The 21080-nt window shown below is 47.6% G+C and overlaps 1 protein-coding gene across 4 annotated transcripts in view; it reads left to right on the top strand.

Annotated features, from left to right (window-relative positions):
• cv-c (RhoGTPase activating protein) overlaps positions 1 to 21080 on the top strand; it is a 451349-nt gene that overhangs the window by 367693 nt on the left and 62576 nt on the right. For all 4 annotated transcript variants that reach the window (XM_084601697.1, XM_084601699.1, XM_084601698.1 and 1 more), the window contains 2 exons: positions 12482 to 12553; positions 15781 to 15862. In XM_084601697.1, the coding sequence (XP_084457823.1) occupies positions 12482 to 12553; positions 15781 to 15862 (154 nt within the window). The remainder of the gene's footprint in view (positions 1 to 12481; positions 12554 to 15780; positions 15863 to 21080) is intronic.

The following is a 21080-nucleotide window of genomic DNA, read 5'->3' as shown; positions in this document are numbered from 1 at the left end:
CGTAACCGCTTTCACGCCTCCTCCTGCACCACCGCGCCAGTCTCGGAGGCCTGTCTCGCCGTTCGATGACGTACAAGGTCAATCCCATTACTTCACTGTATTTGAGATTGACAGCCTTCAGAAAGTTACACCCCTTGAGTGCACTCGTATTCAGTTTCGCTGACTTATAATGTCCGTCTTCTGCTATGACTTTTTATCTTGTTCTTCCGTTTTTGCATGTCAGGTGCGAAGTAGGAATGGAGTCGTGCGGGTGTCACTTCTTTCTTTTCGTCGCCTTTATTCTTCGCTCTTTTCCTTGGGTCTTGGTGTCTGTCGGCAGCAGATTGCGTCGATCATCGTCTATTGCGTTCGTTGATCGTTCAATCTCGGCGGAAGCTTATTTTGACGTTAACGCTTTTATCTCTCTCTCTCTCTCTCTCTCTCTCTCTCTATATATATATATATATATATATATATATATATATATATATATATATATATATATTGGCTCGTGGCTATAAGCCCTTGGGCACTGCGCTTCTATAGTGTTTCACCTTCGCCAAACTTGGTTTTGCACGAGCAGAACTCCTTCAGGCTGGACCGCGCCTTTGGGGCTAGAAACACCGATCACGCTCGCGGCTTTCGGCGGACAGCGACAAACGCATAGGTGGGTGGCCGGACGTGCTCGGTTAACAAACGCTCAGCGTACGATTCTGTAACAAACACCTCTTTGAGCTTGTTCAAAGCGAGCCCTTTTCCCTTCGCTAACCACCGGATCTCGCGGTTTGTCCGCTCGGACCCGTCCGAAAGCACTCGAGGGAAAAGCGATCCGCTCTGACGGGCTGCGCGCACATTTGTAGTGCTCGACTCGCGCGGGCGTTATTTTCCACACGGTTGAGTTGGCAAGGGGCGACGACTTTGTACTCGAAAAGAAAATGAATAAAGGAAACGGCGCAGCACCGCGTTCCCCCGTTTGAGTATTCCAGCATAAAAGCAGCGCCATCATCCGCCTTACAGTGAACACAGCGCATGCTGCAAACTTCGTTTCACGCTGTGCGCTGAAAAGCGATCTTTCCGTTTGTGAGACCTCGTTTAATTTTTTTCTTCTCTGTCTAGGTGTTTGTATGCGGGCGCGCGTGTGTGTATTGTATGGTCGACTTGTCACTTGGCGTCCTCGCCTGCTGTATCACAGCCCCTCCGGAGGTGAATGAAGCAGGGGCGGAGGAACGTGCATCTCTTGCAAAGAAGCTGCTTATGTGCGCTTGCATCACTTCTCCGGATTGCGAGACGCCGTGCGTGTCTTCGTGCTTATTGCGCCGGACGACGAAACGGGGGCGCCACGTACGCTCGCCAGCGGGCCGTGTAATATACAGGATAGGCGGGATACCTGGCGCTTAGCGACTAAGTTTTATTTGTTGCCGGCGCGGCCTCTCCATCTGTCGGCTGTTATGCCCCATGTGTCCGTAGTTCTGCATAGCGTCTTGGAAGCTGTACACTGACTTGTTTCGGGTGGCGTTGACAGCCCTGTGACGCCAGCCGGTCGCCAATGACTCCTGATTGGTCGATGAGGCTTGGCTTTTCTCGCATTAGTTGCCCCGACTTACCGCTTCAGTGACGATAGACCATGACAAGCCGTTGTAACGTGCAAATGAATAAGCCGCTCCAATACATGCCTGCCACTTCTGCAGCTTTGACAAACGCTGTATATGTTTTAGGAGTGAGGTGTCTCGGTGTGTTTCCGCTTGTGTTCGTTTTGTGCACGGCCAACGATGATCGTTGCTGGTCGCGGTCGACATACGATGTAGCTTTCATCCTGTTGACAGTGGGTGCTATTGCAAACAGCTTACCGCAAACGGTTTGAAAGCTGTAGCCGCGGTCGGATGTTTGTGCGTACCGCTCTCGAAAGAAGTGCGTAGGACTGGCACTTCCTCTGCACGCGTTTCAACCGCTGCAGCAGAAGTGTTTAATAGCTCTCATCGCCGACAGCGCACGAACGCCCTTTTTGTCACTCGTTACAGTATATATAGTGAATGTGGGGCTAACTCAGCAGCCAATATGTGCCAGCACAGCGCTCAGCTGCTCATTTCATTATTGCCCTCTTTATAGTCTGTGCGCACTCCGATCAGTTCGAACACGTTGCTAGTTATGTGCACTCGGGTAGCATCCATGCACGAAACGAGTTGCCGGTGGAGACTGCGGATCTGTGGAAACGCGAAAAAGGAACAGTCGACGGGAGATTCGAAAAGGTAATAAATTTGCTCCGAGAACTTCCAAAAATCTAACAATTAGTCAGCAGATGCGCTTTAGGAAGTGCACAACGAAGCATCAGATGGATCTGCAGTTTTGTGTGAGGCAGTGCCATACGTATACTGTTAATCCTGAGCGATTGACACGGTTAATCGTCGTTGCAGTGTCAGTCACCGTTCCTGAGTGGCGTTAGAGGCAAACAGCCGACGAAAAAAAAAAGTTAAGTAGTTTGTGGTTATTTATTTAGATCCTTTTAAACAGTAGGATTCGGTTTTTATTATTATTTTAGAGAAAACAGGAATAATAATGAAACGTGTGGGGGATACTTAAGCTTCGCCTTTAAGGGCGTTACGCGATAGCATGCAGTGGCCTCGGTGTAGCGTGCCTGACTCGACATCTAAGAGCGCTGGAAGGTTCATTCTTGTTCCATCTGCCCACCTCAAGTAAGCAACCCGAGTGAGCAGCTCCTCCCAACTTTCTGATATCATGTGGTCTCGCTAAGTCGCACAAACCATCGAAAAATCGGTGCTCGGTCATGCTGGCAAGCAGCTACCGCCTGCCAGCGCCCATACCCGTGATTTTTCGCTCATAACGCCGACGTCGGATTTTCTGTTATCTCACCTACAGCTCGCCTTTTTGATCTCACGCATACTTATTGGCATACAGTCGTAAGCTAACGCAGTATGTGGCTGACCATTCGATATAAAGTCCCAAGCCGTACGAACGTATCTGCGTGACGTATATCTGACTTGGTGCCCAAGGTTGGCGGGTTCGATCCGATTTTCTGTGCCTTGGGTGAGGAGGGGGGGGGGGGGGGGGGGGAGTAGCAATTATATGGTAAAGTCGTGCTGACATAACACACTGAAAAATGTTTTCAAGGTTAGGTTGCTTGAAAGATAAACGCTCTCGTAGGCAGTAGTTTGGTCATCCGCCGTCGTTTTTTAGTTTGTGGAGCACGCCAAGCACATGTCGTAGGCTCGGATCTCACTAGCAGTATGCGGTAGTGTTTTTTTTTTTATTATTATTATTGCGAAATCAATACTACTCTAGGTTTCGAACCTTCAGCGTAGCGCTGCCGATAGCCACGTCTTACCCACGTGACGCTGCGACGTCACACCATACGTGGGCTGGCAGGAGCTGCCAACTTGGGTCTCTCGTTTCACATGGGACGGTTATGTTAGAATCAGCCTGCCAGGACCCTGGCATTCACGTTACCTAGTATAGGCCACTAAGGCACTTTCATACGGCTTGGTTAAAGCGGGGCTTTATATGTGGACTGAGAAAGAAGAAAAAAAGAAGACGAAGAACGCTCGGTCACCCGCAGCTAATGCTTTCTCTCAATATTTGGTTCAGCAGCGTTGAACCCTTGTATTTTTTTTTCTTGTAACCGATTATCTTGAACATTAAAGATGATTGCAGTACTACCTGTCTATTTACAACACTACAAAATAAAATGAAAAGTATTATCTCATGCGTTTCTCGACTTAGGTGGCTATTTGCACTGTTCATGTGGCACGCGCTCATTGGCCAGCTTGTACGCCCGGTATTTGCACTGTACTGAGTTTCGCACGTTGTTTACCACGAAGGCGAAGCTGCGAGCTGAAGATGGTAAAGCCCCCCTGCGCAAAGGTGCTTTCCTCACGCGCGCTCGAGAGCCGACCATTCGAGGCTGCAAGCAAGGCCTCGTGCTTGTGGATGTCACTCCGCAGCAAACGGGCTATGGGATAAGAGCGTGCAGAAAAGAGTACGATAAATATTTCACGTAATTGAAGTGCGCATGAAAGACCAAGAAACTTGAAACTCTCACTGCGCACGTAAGAATCACGCGAAATATCGGTACGCCGAGTAGATTGTATTTTTTACCTTTCCCTCATATTAGGTTCGGTGCTTTTCGCCTTACTGCGTCACCCTTGTTCTATTGCTTAAATTAAAAGCAAACGAAAAACGGTTTGTAGTGTGTTCACGTATCCTAATTTTTTATCGTAACCGTTATTTTCTCTGTGTATGTCTGTCGCCTGTGTTTGCGTGTTCGCCCTTCCACTTTCTTCTTTCTTTCTTTCTTCCTTTCTTTCTTTCCTTCTTTCTTTCTTTCTTCTTTCTTTCTTTCTTTCTTTCTTTCTTTCTTTCTTTCTTCTTTCTTTCTTTCTTTCTTTCTTTCTTTCTTTCTTTCTTTCTTTCTTTCTTTCGTTCTTTCTTTCTTTCTTTCTTTCTTTCTTTCTTTCTTTCTTTCTTTCTTTCTTTCTTTCTTTCTTTCTTTCTTTCTTTCTTTCTTTCTCTCTTTCTTTCTTTCTTTCTTTCTTTCTTTCTTTCTTTCTTTCTTTCTTTCTTTCTTTCTTTCTTTCTTTCTTTCTTTCTTTCTTTCTTTCTTTTCTTGGTAAAGATAATCAGCACTCGGTGCACTGCCAACCTCCTGGATGTGAAAGCTTTACCGTCCATCGCGATCGGCAGACACGGCAGTGATTTCGTATACTGTGCATCACTTTGTGACTACCTGGTGCACGGCCCACTTTCGGTGGCCTGCAGGAATGGCGTATGAGCTCTGATGTAGCTGCTTCACAAAAACAAACGAGGGTCATCAATTGGCCTAATGCGATTCCCAGGAAATACGTTTCCCTTTTCCCCCGAATAGGTTTGCTGTTCCCGATTGCGGATCTGGCGTCTGTTCCTTGGGGCCGGTTGTTTTTTTCCTCGGCGTTGCCGATTCGCGTGGCTGCCGATATCGAAGTAGAAGGGGCTGCAAGGAACACGCATACGCGGTCGCTATCATGTACGAAAGCCCGCGAGCCGAAACAGGGACACCATTTGCGATTCCCTGAATGTGTTTCGAACCAGCGTCTCGGAGGAATATATTATAGGTCTTGCAGTGAATGGGGACAGCAGCGAAAACTCGTTTTCTTTTAAACCCGTGTTTGGCGCATGGTAGTTATAGTTGCTCATGTGCCATACAAGCCTACGATAGACGACGTATGTCCGCTTTATCCTTGCTATGCGAGACGTAAAAATGGCTGTGCTAAGCGCAGGTTTTGAGGGCGAAACCTATAGAAGTGCTTTCACTCCAAGTACGCTTAGTTAGGCCTGTTATACTTAGATAAATCTACTCAAGCTTAATGAGGATTGGGAAGGTGTATTGCAACGAATGAGTGTTTAGACACAACATACTACTATAATGAGAGCTTACAGACCTTTATACTTAGCCAGGCATATTGGGCTAACTCTTACACGACTATTGATGCTTGGGAACTCATAATTACAGCAGCGTGTTCTGACTTCATTTCGTAACTGTACGTGCTTCATGCGGGTATAATTATTGTTAATTAATCCTAATTAACTTTTGACAGTGGCCTTGGTCATGGTACCCATAGTCGCCCATAACAAACATGATACGTGTATAGCAAAGTTGAGCTTGCTTGTTGTCATACCCTGGTTAGGTGGACAGAAGCCGTAATCGGAGAAATCTATCGTGATAGGCTAAAAGCAATTTCGCACTAAACCGAAGCCTGTATTGTTATAAGGCCAGGCTGCGGGAATGTCGATGAACATGTCCGCTTTGCGATTCGCTGAATGGAAAGCTCAAATACTTGTAGCAGCGCAGGCACCGAGAAAAAAAGAAAGAAAAGAAAACGAATTGCGAGGGAGATTTTAGGTGTTGCTTTGAGAGACGTGAAAATATAGAACCTTACGCCTTTCGGAAAATCGCGCTTTTTGACGCTGCTAATGATGAAAGGTACGCTGTATTGCGTTCTTTTCCTTATGTTCCTAATAACGGCAACCTTGATATTTTAACCGGTGCATTTATCTCTTAAATATTGATCAATCTTTCTTGCTCGTTTTGGTTGGTTTTCATGTTGCTTGCTGCATTCAGTGACTCGAGTATTATGCGCACTTTCACGATTCCAAAAGCCATTTTGCTGTGAGTTGTTGCAGCGTTGCAAACGTTGAAAGTGTTGCTGTGTTGAAAACGTTGCAAATCCAGCAAACGCTCAGTACAAAACTATAGAATAAACTACGAGGGGTTCGCTGCCTGTTGTGTCCCTTCGTGCCACGTCTATACGCGTTATGAAAGAGAACCGAACAAGTTCCGGTTCTCTTTCATATCTGCTTGCCCTCGTTCTACCCTGTCTCCGCCCGTTGTAATTTTGGCCATGATTGTGCGCCTCGCGGAGACAGCTCTCAGCGTGTATACCTTCATCGGTATTCTGGGACAAATTCCCGACAGCCGCATTGCTACGGTGGCAGCTGCCAGAAAGTTCTGACAGCATAGCATGCCTCGATGTTATTGTGTGTTACGTGTTGGTGCGCGGACGCGTGCTCCTTGCTTTTCATCGCGGCTTCTCTGACCCGTAGGGTGTGCGTTTAGTTTCATAATGCTCCCCAAATGCCAGGAACTTGCCTACGGGCGAGAGATAGAAAGTAGGAGGCCGATGTTGAAGAGGATTTGGGGAGGCAGTAGCAGTGAACGGCGGAAATCTGAGCTGATAAAGGGCGGACTCCTTCCGAGCGTGTGAGGTCGGTTCACGCTTCGTCGACGGAGCGCCGGCTGCGAGGGACGACGAAGGGCGAAGAAAGGAGCGGCGCCAATATCGCTGCTCGTCGGTGGGTGGGCCTCCGCCGAACGGGTTCGGAGAAGCTGTCCCTGACCGTAACGAGCGAGGTGATGGACTTCGCCGTAGCTTCCTCGCGCGCTTCTTGTTGCGTGCTTGCTCTCTTTTTGGATTGCCTGGCCTTGTACCTCTCTTCTGTTTCCTGGGGCCCGGGTGGAAATGTCGGAAGCGAAGGATTTACCGGGAACCTTTGAGATGAATGCAATGCCCCCGAAGAGCGACCCCGCGAAGTGCCCCCGTTTCCGTAATTCTTTTGCGTTTTTCGTCATCATCATTTTAGTCGTCATTTATAGGGCATCTTTCGTGTCACGGAAAAAAAATCTAGAAGTAATAATTTAGCCTAATGTCCCTTGTCAGCGACTCTTCTTTTTTTTTTTTTTTTTTTTAACTCTCTTTTTTTCATGCTGGCAGTGAGCAACAGGAGAGGCTGGAGTATCGTAGTATTAGCAAAATATGGTTGTCCGTCATGTATTCCGCGGGGGTCCGCATTGAAAGGCCACTTTTTATGATGGAAGGGTCGTCATTACGTCGCGCTGTATCTTCATTGCAGCCTGTGCTCGCTGTGTTATTGTTACACCCCCACGGCTTTCGTCCTGGTGAAGCGTACTCCGGAGTCCTGTGGACGCAACGATCGTTTCGCCCATTAAATAACGCGCCTTGCCATTGTAACTGTTGGTGCTATTGTGGCCGGAATTCGCAGCACATGTACAAGAGCAGATCTGTAACCTTTACGTTAAGCCAAAGCCTCTTCATTGTTTCACCTTGCCGTGTACTGCTAAGGCACCTGTTGGATACTAAACTTAGCGAATGTCTAAACGGTTGTGAAGTTTGCGCGCTAGAATAGTCGGTAAACTGGGAAATCGACGCCCGACGAATTGTGTTCCTGCACGACCGCACTGCCTGCCAGATGGCCACTTCGCTCCTTCGAAAACATGAAGTCACTCTAACGTGCTCGCACACGCGCGCATTCGTGCGGTTTGTAACATCGCTTCCTGGCGCGCCTCAGACGCGACTCCGAGAAGTCGTCCTTGGCTTCGCAGAATGCGACGTTGACGAGGCTTTGACTCAGTGTGTATTGCGTTGTTTTTATGCCCATATATCCTCGTGGACGCGAAACCGCGGGCGCAATTGACTAAGCCCGTGCCGAGCATTGATAAGTGGCCCACTGCCAACTCTGTCACCACGGTGAAAGTGGCTTTGATCGAGGACACGTCGGATGGAAGCCGTACAGCCTTACAAAATGAGTTTAGCGATACACCGCTGCCCCTCCAAATCGGGCCAGGAAGAGCAAAACAGAGAGGACCCGTGACAGGCGTAACGCCGAGCGCTGTATACTTTATGTCACGTTATAGTTTTCCGGTGTGGCAACGCTCGCCCGCTGGTCGCTTCCTTTCGCAAACAGTCGCGGGTTTGGACGGTTGTCCATTCCGAAGCTCCGCCGCTTGTATGACGCCGGTGTTGCAACCCGCGCGTCATAAACACGATTATCATAAGCGCTTGCGTTGAGAGGGCGCACGCGCCTGGCTGGTCGTCTTCCAGATAACGTCGCCGCGTCTCCCTAATCCTCGACCAAAGGTGACCCAGTTTGAGACCCTCCACGAATCACGATAGTCGCGGCGGGGCATGTTTTATTCAGCTCACGGGTATAACGCTTCGCATGTATAAGGCATCAGAAGCGCGGCGTGAAGAGGAGCAGGAATCGAGGAAAGTGGGAAGGAAAATCAACGCGTACTTGAAAAACTGAGCTCACATGAGCTGTTATACACTCCAGTGCCGTGGGGTAAAGACGGCGATCGTAGCGTATACGTAGTATGCCTTGATCAGAACGCCGTTTGATATCCTCCACCGATATCGACTATTTATATTTATATCGGTATTGACTATTTGCACGCACATATCTGCGCGTTCAGTGAGCAATGTTTTATGTATGTAGGCAGCCAGGGATGGTTCGGAATGGGCAATGATTTCTTGTTTTTCACTGAGGGGAATGACATTTGATCAGCGCTCTGATATTCCGTAGGTTTTCTTTTTTTTTTTTTTTTAACCTTTCATCTCATTCAGGAATTTTGGCAGTTGCCTCAGCCCTTTAAGCTTTCCGTATCTTAATGGGACCTGCACTAGCTTTGAAGATGGATAGGCTGCTCAAAGACGAATACCATTTGTGAGTTGAATGAAGACTTCAGCGAGCCCCCTTGGCTTCCGCGTGCTTATTATTATTATTATTATTTATTCGAAGCATGTTAGGACTGCACACGCAAGCAGCACAGATATGTAGGCTAACCAGCTCCGCCGGCGGAAAGAGCAGACGGATAGCGAGTAAATAGGCTCTGATGGTTTGTGATGTACGACTTTGATGTTTGTTAGTTGATGCGTACCCTCTGATCTGATCATATTGTGCATCGCTCTCATTGTAGATATATGGATTTATTGAAAGGAAAGGAAAAGGTTGGCCGGAATGATTAAAATATGGTCTGCTACTCTGCACGGGGAAGGGGAGGAGAAGGAGGATCATGATGGGTTTTGCGCATCGCCGAGTATATGTATCGCGGAAAGAGAAAAGCAAAAGGGCACACATGTACACTGATTTCAGACCGTCTGGATTCAGGCAGGCCCAGTGGCGTAGCCAGAAATATTTTTCGGGAGGTGTTATACGCCACTGATCTTAAAAAAAAAAAAAAGCAGAGAAACGGTTGAAAAAAAAAAATAGAAAGGCCGTAAGGAAGGGGGGATGGAGCGCTCAGAAAATTTGGGGAGGGGGGGGGGGGGGTGTTTTGACACCCCACGGTTACGCCCCTGGACAGACCGGATCGGGAAACGGGAACCTTGCTTTTTAATTGGCACCTATTGAAATGTTAACGGTAATCAAGATAAGATTGACTTGGACGTGGCTTGCGTTTGAATATTGCTGATAACCCATGGTATTTTGCGTCAGGAAAATGATCTCCAGGTAAAGGAAACACAACCGAATGGCAAAGATGAGATTAAGAAGGCTGCGGATATTGCTAGGCGGATGCTGGCGGGTGTCAGGGACAACCGGCGATCAATAAAACATGCTATCGCCCTCACGCATCACGTAACCTAGCCAGTGAAGATGATTGTTACGATGATGTACTGATAGCTAGCAGCGCATTCTAAACGCCACTCACGCTAAGCTCTGCATGACGGTATGCGATGCCAAGTTTGGAGAATCCTCTGGACGCTGACGCTGGAGACTACGTCGTTTCGTCGTTCTGTGCATGCTATGGGAGCCTGCCAAAGTGTGGGATTGCGAGCGTACGCCCTCGTATAGTTTGTCGTCCCAAAGAGGAAACGGACGCTCGCCGCCGCTATAGCGAAGTCCATCCATTGTGGGAACTCGAAGATGGAGGCCGCGTATCACAATGGCGCTCATTGTTCCAGGGAAGCGGGACAAACGCGGTCTCTCCGCATTGTTCGTCCGTCATAGGATGACGAATATAAGAGAGGCAGTCCCCCGCCTCCCTGGCACTCGCGCAACTTTTGCCGTCTCCTGATGGAGGCGGTCGGACATGTAGCACGCGAGGCCTGCACGACGTCCGAAACTAAGAACACGCCGCCGGCTGGCTTCGACACATATATTCAGGAAGAGAAAGGCTCCGAAGGTCCCGAAATAACGAAGGAGGGAGGCGGGGGCGTCAGTCGGCGAAGGCTGATTTCGAAACACGCGGTTTTCGCGTTGCGACAAGTGCACGGGAATTTTCTGTATTCTCTTTTCTGAATTGCCAGTTGGATAACCGGCGCGTCTGAACAGGCGAGCCTCCGCTCCCGTTTGAATGGCAGGTGGTTGGAAACTAGGACGTGGTATTATCAAAAACGTCAATGATATTGTTTTGGCATTTATGCAAAAAAAAAAAAAAGAGCAAAGAATTTTGGTAGACGCTCGCGCGCATGGCAAGCACTTTTGTGACAGTGCATGGAAGTGCTTACATCTAGGGATACGAGTGTAGTCATTCGCTTGTAAACTATTGCGAAATTTTAAACGTACTGCTGGAAACGTCGTGCAACTAACAGAAGCACGGGATTAGTTGCATGCCGTAGTGCTGGAAGCTCTTGTTGATCCAGCCTTTGGATTTGTCCTTCGCCTTTTGATTCTTGTTTTCCTTTTTTTTTTTTTTTTGTACACCGCTTACAAGCGTGCTGCTCGCCATGGGCTTTCTTGCGCAGCATTGTACAACTTGGTTTTGCTAATGAGCACTCCTGACACACACACACATTGAGTTATATTACGCTTGTTTCCCGACGCAAATCCTTCTCGGCAGAACGCAACCCGAAAGCAGCGCTGGTTTTAACGAGCGCTATGTTACGCAGTGTAGTGTGTAGTTAACGCTCGCTCCTCTTCGTTGGCAGGCACAATGTGCTCTTGTTGGAGCACTCGTTCCGAAATGTCGGAGCATGTTTCGCAACGACGAATAAGTACTGTGGATTCAGCGTTCTGAGAATACAATGAAAGCAAATTATACGAGTGTTTGCTCTCAAAACACGCCACAGAAAATATCTTCATTCGCCTCTGCTCGAGACAGTACTAAACCATTCACTCCTGGCATTGCATTCTTAATCATCACTGTGTTGCGCGGTTCTAGTGTGCCTGCTTTTGTTCACTTCGTACATCTGAGCGCAGTGTAAAGATTTTGTTGTTTTATCCCTACGTTCTTGTGCACTTAATTTACCACTGTTCAAGCATAACGTGTCTCAAGAGATTTTATCAGGGATGTGTATTCGTGTTGCTATGGTATGCATCCGGCAAAGTACATGTTTTTGACCCTACGCGGTGGTGCAGTGGTTACGGCGCTCGACAACTGCGCCCAAGAATGCGGGATGAAATACCGGCCGCGACGGCCGCTTATCGATGGAGGCGAATAGCACGGCGTCCGTGTACTCTGCGATGTCAGTGCACGTTAAAGAATCCCAGGTGTTCGAAATTTCCAGAGCCCTCCACTACGGCGTCTTTCATAGTCGCCGAGTCCCTTTGGAACGCTAAACCCCACAAACTAAACCGAGCAAGATGTCTTTGCATGCTCTCTGGGAAATCAGCTGGCGTATAGGTGTGCCCCCCTGACTATATGGTTTGGCAACACCGTGAGTTTCCCCAAATCATATACGTTGCCTTAGTTTCGAAGTTAAAGTGTACGGCGAAATCTTTTCTAATCATGCGCTGTCGATGACCGGTTCACAGACGACCTTTTCGGGCTCCGTGCAGAATCCCTTGTTCAAGCGGAACGTGGTTTCCAATATATCGGAGGCTTTAAAAACAAAAGGCAGTGGTCACAGACATAGATTCTTTTCACTGTAGCGACAGTGCGAGGTTAGGCGCAACCAGATTCTTTAGCGTGTTATGGTCTTTGGCCACTGCATGTTTTGTTATGATCCGGCACTGCCTTCGGTGTAGCCACAGCGAGTCCCGCGATAAAAGATTGGCCAGAAAGATAAATAAAAAGAGAGATTACGCTTGGCGCTACGCCCGCGCCATTTTAGCGCACCTCGTACTTGGCGGTTGCCGCCTTGAGTGGAACGCCTTGAGCGTCGCGAGGGTGTTAATTAGCCGGCGTAATAACGCCTTTGCCGCGCTAGAACTGCGCGCTGACGTTATCTCGGTATGTGTGGCTCACTTTCCCCCTTCTTGTTCTATCTCGTTGCAGAAGTCGAAGCCGTCCACGCTTGCGAATGGCTGCGGCAGGCCGGATTCCCGCAGTACGTGCAGATGTACGAAGGTGAGTGTCGATCGGAGCGCACACTGCGACTGTCGTCGGCGCGTGACGTCCTGGCGCTTGCGTCGCCAGCCCTCTTCATATCTCGCCTCCTAACCTTGAGCGCGGTGGCGGTAACGGCAGCGCTTAACACTGTCGGTGCGAAAGACTGTTGACAGTTTTGTGAAAGGGGGAAGGAGTGTTCTCTTTCACGCGGTGTGCAGCGGCGCGGCTCTAAAGAGGGGTTTGGATAGGGGGGATGCTTCGCTGCTTCTTTAATTGCGCGCAGCGTGTTAGCAGCAGCTGATGTCGGTCGTTGCCTCTATGTCGGTGTAATATGTACGAAAGGCACGGGACTTGGAGAAACACTGCTTATGGCTTGGCGAGCTTTCGCTGGCTAATCATAGCTTGAGGGCGCCGGGCATTAACGAAGGGTTTCTTAACGCGCGCAACAGTGTTCTTCGATTCCATCGTTTCGTTAACTCCGCTTCAAAAACCAGGGCATGCTGCGCGGGCAGTTTCTGCAGATTATCCAAAGATGGTGGCGGCAATAGGCTGGGGCTAAGCTCTCTATAACTGGCTGGAACTTTGCGTCATTGCTGTAGTTTGGCTGCCACGAATGACGGCACAGCCAGCCAACCTCCTGTATTGAAGCAAGTTCTTTTTCTTTTTTTCTTTCGCTTGGAGTTTACCAACTAATGCGACGAGAGAGTTCCGGTGCCAGTTGCCCTTCTGTATTGATAAGACAACTGGTTCGCTGATAGCAGTTATCCAGAATGTCCCTCGGTCATCTTGGAACAGAGCGGAAGCAGTGAGTCCGAGATGACAGTTGCCGTTTTGTTCCCACGGGCTCCCCAGTCCACTCTGCCCCCTCACAGTTGTGGAAGCTGTCGACCTGCGCTCGTCCTTCGCTTCCATCTAGTGCACAAGTTGCGCAGCGTAGCTTGTGTAACGCTGTACGTTTTACGTCGGACGGGGTAGAGTGCGCTGAAGTTTGCACAGGAAGTGTGTGTGTGGGGGAAGGGGGGGGGGGGGGGGGGGGAGAGATCTTTGTTGTCAGCAAGACGAGAAGCTGACAAAACTTATTATTTCAACAGAGTATGCTACACACGGACAGAGGACAAGAAAACACACACACTCTCTGTCCTCTGTTGAAATACACAATGGAAAACCAGCTAGCCCGTCAACTTACTCATGACAAAACTTGTGCTGCTGATCGCGACTATGCGCGCCGACGTATGCGCGGACATGCTTCGTGTGTGGCTGGCTCTGGGCAAGCGCGTGACTCACGGAGAAAACTCGATCGTTATTAACCCGCCGCTATACTTGGACAGCGCCTTTAGCCCCGGCGCCTGTCGCCGCGCTGTCTGCCTCCATTTGTCCAGACGTTTGAGGTAGCGGATAATATCCGCCCTTTTTGCCTTTGCTTTCTCTGTTTTCGCAATTTGGGGAAGGGGGGAGGGGGCGTGGCCAGCCACAGGGGGAACGTGAAGCCGAATCTGAACGGCGCATGTACTGGAGATGGACATGCATAGTACGTAACTCGGCTGGCCCGCATTCGTTGGAGGGGGTGGGGGAGAGTTCGGATGGTATCGAGCTGCATCGAAGAGATTCAAGTTTTATTTTCTGAATTTCGGAGCTGCCGCACGGTACGATCTTGTTGCAAATGCTAATTAACGATAATTAAGACATGCACTTTGTTCAGTGCAGTTATAGTCGACATAAAGATATCCAGCGATAATACAATTGTGGCTGTTATACTCGACGTAAGCTATATAGCTACTGCGGACACTTTCAACACGCACATTCCGTTCATGGCAAGCATGACTCCGTGTGTTTGTCTTTTCTTTCATGTATGTTTTATGAAGAACTTTCTCAGACGCATGGTGGTGGTATACCCTTTTTTTTTTTTTTTTTTTTTTTTTTTTTTTTTTTTTTAGACGACGACGAAGCACGACAAATGTTTGCACCTGCTCTTCATTCTTTACTTTGTTTTTATGGAGTGCCCATCTTAAATGTGGAAGTCAGTTTGGTTCGTGTCTTTGCAAAGAACGTGTTTTCGCCACTCTTGCGAATAAAACTGTGGCCACCAATGAGATCCTCACTGTTGATAATATCGCAGCGTCAAATAAACAGGAATGCCTGCAAAAGCTGAAAGTAATATCAGGGTCAATTTAGAGAATTGGTATCTATTCTTTATTGGCACTAACTGCCGATACTTGAGCGTTCGCATACCTATGCTGGCACTGCCTTCATCCGTCTTGCTGCTTTTTTTTTTTTTTTTTTTTTTTTTTTGCGTAATCTCTTTTGCTTGCCGTCAAGAGGCTTTTATTTCCAGTCCGTAATGCAAAGCAAAGTAAGTAATCCCAGTGAAGCTGTTACAGTTCTCTGTCTCTGCATTTTAAGCCTTAGACATTTTCCACGCACCGTGTTGCTGCGCAAAACGCGATTCCCTGATAATAACATAGAATTATTCTTCGGCCCCTAGTGCGGTGTATCTGGGCACTGTCAAAGCGGGATGCTTGCAGCCCTGTAATTGTGTTTCAGCCAGCACTGTGTACAGCCCAGTCGCGTCTAAGGCTGTTCACAGACTACTATACGCTGCACATTGATGTCGATGCGCTTGCCGTGCGCTGCTGTGCTAAGCGCGACGCTAATTGTATCTCTGGCATTTGCTTTCGACATAGCACCTCCCACTGCGCCGCTTATCGAAATTTGCCGCAAGGCCGTCGAGCAAAGGCGTTCGGCTTAACGTCTGGGCGTGCTTTGTTTTCCGATTACCGCTGACAGCTCGTTGTACCCCTTTGCCGACCTAGAACTTCAATTACCCCCCGAGCTATCGTCGTTATTAAAGCTGCTTAATCTCCTGGGCCGCTTTTCTGCTTATACAGTCTTGCATGAAGTACGAAGTAGCATTTGCATCGAATGGACAGTTAACGAATTAGATTATTTTGTTTCGCAAGTTCAGACAAGAAACCCATCGTTGCGGCGCTTGCACTTTTCTTCCGTTTCGTCAAAGATGCCTTCGATTTTTCACTTATAGTATAGTGTACTATAGTATAGTGTAGTGTAGTTTAGTGTAGTTTAGTTTAGTGTAGTGTAGTATAGTGTAGTGTAGCATAGTGAAGTATAGTATAGTACAGCATAGTATAGTAGGCAACCCTTCTATTAACGACCAGGAGTGTTTGCTGCTATGTGCCGTTGAGGTCGGTTGAAATTAATTTCTTAATCGTCTCGTTGTCCCTTTTCAGACAACAACTTTCCAGTGGAGATTACGACTGTCCTACGAGACCACCCGAGCCTGGATCCCGACGAATTGCAGTCGCTGTTCAGGTGAGCTGCACCTTCTTTGCAATGGCTGCACTAATGTCGCGCCTGAGTTATTCATTTAATGACGCAAGAGCAAGACGTACATGTATCTGCGTACCTGTAGTTGCCGGTAGTGACAATGGCGAGTTGGATGTGCTGTGGATGCGTGAAGCACATTTCTTAGCGCGATATGGCACCGTTAAATGCACTGTCCTCCCTAAAGTCCCCGTATCGGCAGTGTGAGGGAAAAATGGCGGACATGCCTTTGGCAGGCGGTAGTTGGCAGGGGACATTACCGGACACTGATTGGTTGTTGAGTTGCATGACGTCACGAGATCACCTCACGTGGCGGGGTTGGCAGCTCTTGCCAACTTACGCTTGAGATATGAACCGAGCCTTCCAAGCACCAGTGGATCCCGCGCCGGGCACGGTGCCCCTGTAGGACACGCGCACACGTTCTCGTGGCTTTAAAGCGGGCCTTTATATCGTTGTCGGGTTGCATTTCACATAATCTAGTACCTTAGGCTAGGTTCACGGTATTCAATGTCCCTGAGCGACTTGGGACATACGAGCGACGTCGAAGTGGAGGACTCCGGATACTTTCGATTGGCTGGGGTTCTTTAACGTGCACTGACATCGCACAGCTAGAACATGGGCGCCGGCTCGTGTAGTCGAGCGCCCCAACCACTGAGCCACATGCACGGCCGTGTGTGTGGCAGCTTAGACTGTATGCTAATGAGGGTGTGTGAGATAATCGGTGTACAAATTAAGTAATTAATGAATTAGTGAGTAGCAACGTGTTTGTATACGCGAACGAAGATCCGCAATGGAAGCCGCAGACGGGAGCCATCAACGATGTCTCGTGTTATATCCTTAAAGGCGGAGTTTAAGTGTCCTCCCATATTTTTGTGCGCTACAAGCAGACATTCATTATCGACTTTAGTCAAATAAACATCAGTTATCCTTTATTGTATTGCACATATCGGCCCATCATATATGCCGTTATCGATCGGTAATCGGATAAATAATTTTGTCAACGCTCGTCGCGTATTAAATCCTCATAGCGGAGAGCCACTATGCTCTAGCGGCTATATGCAATGTATTCCCTGTTATTGCGTAAGCAATGGACTGTGTGCTATACCGTCGTATCCGAAGCAAGGAACCCGTCACTGTCGTGCTCGTTACAGTCGGGATGCTTCGCTGAAGTACGTAGAAACTTTAATCGCCCGTTTTTTGTGCGAGAACTAACAACCAGCATTATTGGTATCTACGTCGGTTCTTGGCCGCTTTTTTTAAGGCGAGAGCCTTTCTAGGCTAATGGAACGAAATCCCCTGCGCAGAGTTGTGCGCGGCATTTTTGCGTCGGATCTGTGCGCTGATGGGTCACTTGCCAGTCATCCTGATGACGTCATAAGAAGAATAAAAATCTGGTCTCCACCGGGATTCGAACTGCCATCCCTGGGATCCCCAGCCGAGCGAGCGTTTTAACTAAGTGCTCCACGCCCGGATTTTTTTTTTTTCATCATGGTATTTATTACACCGGAGCAATGTCCTATGAGAACATGTCTAAAGGCTTATCAACAAATGGCAGTGCAGTAAGGTATCGTAGAGGATGCGCGGTATCAAATAAAGTCTTTTTTTTTTTCAATGTCTGTTGCAAAATATCCCAGAAAATTATTCCATCTTTGCAATCGAGGAAACAGTGCTCAGTGGTTTCCGGAGAATCGCAAAGGCGGCAATTTACTGTATAGATATAAAAATGCCCTTTTTCCCTAACCACGTTTTAACAGGCCTGTTAAAACGTGGTTAGTGAAAAAGGGCATCTTGTGTGAGACCCCTCAGTGTGTAACTTAAAAAAGAAAGTCTTAGCACATGGCTTGAACAGCATTTCCCGTACTCTTTTGAGTACATCATGTCCCGGTAAACCAAAATATACAGAACGGTACATGGGTGGAGGAAAGAGTATAGAAATTAAATCTTTGTACAAACGGTTCCGCGATACAGACCGTGAAGCGCACAGCATAATTCTCCTTGTCTACCTCGGGGATGATAGTAGTGATGACAGTGACGCTGCAATCAGTGATAAAGACCATGATGACACTAGCTACGATAATGACGGCGCATTTAATTCAGAATGGTAATGAAAGCAAACGTGATTCACCCTGCGCAGCAGCAACGCTCCGACTTTCGCATTTCTGCAGTGTGGATTCCAAAGTGCTCACAATTTTTATTTTTTTTTTTTCCCTTCCAGTTCCCAATTTGCATGTGGAGATGCTGATCTCAGCTTCGCGGTTTCGAAACGCTGCGATATGCAGATATCGACGAGTGTCGTAGCTTTTCCGACCGCTCGCCTCATTAGGGTACACTTTCTAAGGGGCGCTTTAGCGATTCTCAAGGAGTGACTCTTGTCGCTGTTGCTTTATTCGCGAAGAGGAGATTCTGTCTGATCAAAGCATAGGACTTTCGAGGGGGATGAAAGCCGGAAGCGGAAGCAGAGCAGCCACGTTTCTATCTCCGCATGCTGCATTTGTTACAACCGAGACGAAACGGCAAGTGAAGTTTAAGAGTCGTGCATATCTCTAGTTCTCTTTTCCTTTGTCTTATTAGTGTCAGTTATGTACCCTCTGTATATGACTTCTTTTCCATTTCGTCACCTCGCCTAATTGATTATTGCCGTCCGGAACATAAACGCTGCTGGCGCTCAGCGTTCAAGCTGTACTGTATTTTGTATCTGTTTTCTTCGTGAGAACTGCCCTTGCTTTGCGGTGGTGTTGCCCCGTGCTGCGGTTACGATTTATTAGTGTGGGCGTGTTTCTCGCTAGTAAACTGATCTACAAATTAACAGGTTCTCTCTTTTGCCTTTCTGAGACTGCCTTACTGGCTACTATCAGAAAGCGTTAAGACGTAGACGCTGGAAAGCAGCGGCGAATGATCATGTTCATGCGTGATTGATGTGAAGCGCTAAAAGCACCCAGAAATTTTTACTGCTTACGCCACGTGGTGGGAATTAAATGAACTTACCCTAGAGGCCAACTTTGTTCTTTGGATAAAGGTTTATGAATGAATGAATTTGTTCTTTGGCGTTAATTTTCTTTCACTGTCGCGGCTACTTAAGCTCGAACTGTTTTTTTTTTCTTTTTTTTTCATGCTGGTAAACCTAAAGTGTCTGCACAGTTTTGTTTAACATAACCAACGCAAAAAGGTGCCAGTAAAAATGTATTCGCATTTGTAATATGCGCGAGTATTAAGCCGCGTTTACTATTTTCAAGATTGTTAGTAAAGCTGTTCAAAACGACCGTGATTCGGCATGGCTTACGATGCTTGCTGACAGTGCATTCCATTAATTAATTGCCGGTGTGTAGTAGTAGTAAGTAGTTTTATTGAAATAACCAAAATATCAACGGCGATTTCTTCGGGAGGGAAAAAAATCGGCCGTATTTCATGCTCCTGATCTATGCAAGATGAGCACTGAGGCGCAGAACAGATGGGGTACCGAGAGAATGCTTGGACTCTGCAGAGTCCAAGCATAACGTGCTAAAGAATTGCAACCGGGTATATTTTCTGGTAAGGTGCTGATGAGTTAGGCTGTCCGGTACACTTCGCTGATGAGTTATGTAAGATGACAGTCTAAATGTGGCTGTTTTATTTGGCACTGCACCTCGAGTATTTATTAGATCTTCGTTAGGAGGATGTCATAGAACAGAGGCGTATTAAAAATCTTACTTGATCAACATGGTGTGAGCGCTATGCCGTGTTTCAGCATTCGCGTGAAACAGCAATCGTGTAATGTAGTTCTCAGTCCGAGCGGGCTGATAACGATCGACTAGCGAAACTGCTCGATCTGTGTCTAACTGAATGTTGTGGGTGTTTATTAGTTAGCGTTTGTGAGCAACACGATCAAAACCTTTTGAAATGACAAGACCTCCGAAAGGACGGACGGCAAAACAAAAATGATTCCTGAGATATCAACATTCCAACTGGATGCGAAAACTAGGAACTACAAGGTTGCTTTTTTTTTTTTTTTACATTATCATATGTTATTTGTTTGGCGGACCATAAAAAAAGGGATCGCGTGTAGGCGAACCTCCTCACAAGGCACACTGCTGAGTCTTCTCTTAGCTGTTAGCAACGTTCTGACGCGCGAGAAAACGACGAGAGACGAAGGAAAAGGAACATAAGCATTAACATGCGAGCACGTAAGTAAGCGCGCTCTCGCTGTCACTTCTCGAGAGTATGCACTGCGTTTGTGTTACCGACTGTATGCTTTACTTTTCTTTTTTTTTTTCTTTCTTGTCGTCTTCTCCAACTTGAAGGAGAATCGCAATTTCAGCGGTAATTTCTGGCCCCACTAATTGTCGAGAAAAGGAGCTTGCTCTTCCGTCCTGAGCCTAGTATAATGGCCTGACCTTGAGTATCAGATTGCGTTAGCCTTATAAGGACAGCAGTCCACTTTTACTTGCTTTCTTCAAAATTTACCTTTCCTTTTGTTTTATTTATTTATTTTTATTTTATTTTTTTGCGCCAGGGTGAACAGAAAAAAGAAAGGTTGTTACATAGCTAAAAGCTGTCCATTCACGTACCCCCGGGAAGGGGAAACAAAAAAAGACGTTCATGTCCTCGTCGCTGCGTTCGCTTCTTTCGCAGGTTAGACAGCAACGCATAGTTGTTATTATTATCATCATCATGATAATCATCGTCGTGTTGGTGGCGTTGCGCCATGGCGGGACAGACTATCTCAACCCCAAAACAACACATCACCCACGCAAATCAACCCCCTACCATCCGACCTGAAGCCACAGGGGAACCCGAGCAGTATACCGAAATTAAAATGCGGGTAACCCAGGCTATAGATAACCTAAGGACAGAACTTTTTCAAAGTATGCGGCAGATGATTCAGGAGGCTATGCAACCAGTCGTGCCATAGATGAGGGAAGAAATTAAGTTCTTACTAGAACCTGTGTTTCAAAACCAACGAGTTCACGACGCAAAGATAGCGCGCCTACAACAAAAGGTGGCGGAACTCATGCGGTCTGCCTCCTCACGATTGAAAGGCTTCCGTCGCCGACACGCTGTCGCGGGCGAAGACTTGGAATCCTGCCTCGAACCCACCCTCGAACCTATGCGTTCCATTTCCGAAGAATCTTCTCCACCTGTACCATGCCTACCGCCCGGACAGCAACCACCCACAACTTAAGCGTCCTACAGTGGAACTGCCGCAGCTTCCGCCGTAAGAGAGGCTCAC

Source organism: Amblyomma maculatum, chromosome 4 (genome assembly GCF_055883805.1).
Source record: "Amblyomma maculatum isolate TAMU_Amacu chromosome 4, ASM5588380v1, whole genome shotgun sequence".
Lineage (NCBI taxonomy): Eukaryota > Metazoa > Arthropoda > Arachnida > Ixodida > Ixodidae > Amblyomma > Amblyomma maculatum.
The sequence above is the reverse complement of the archived record's forward strand: the minus strand, read 5'-3'. Positions and strand labels throughout refer to the sequence as shown.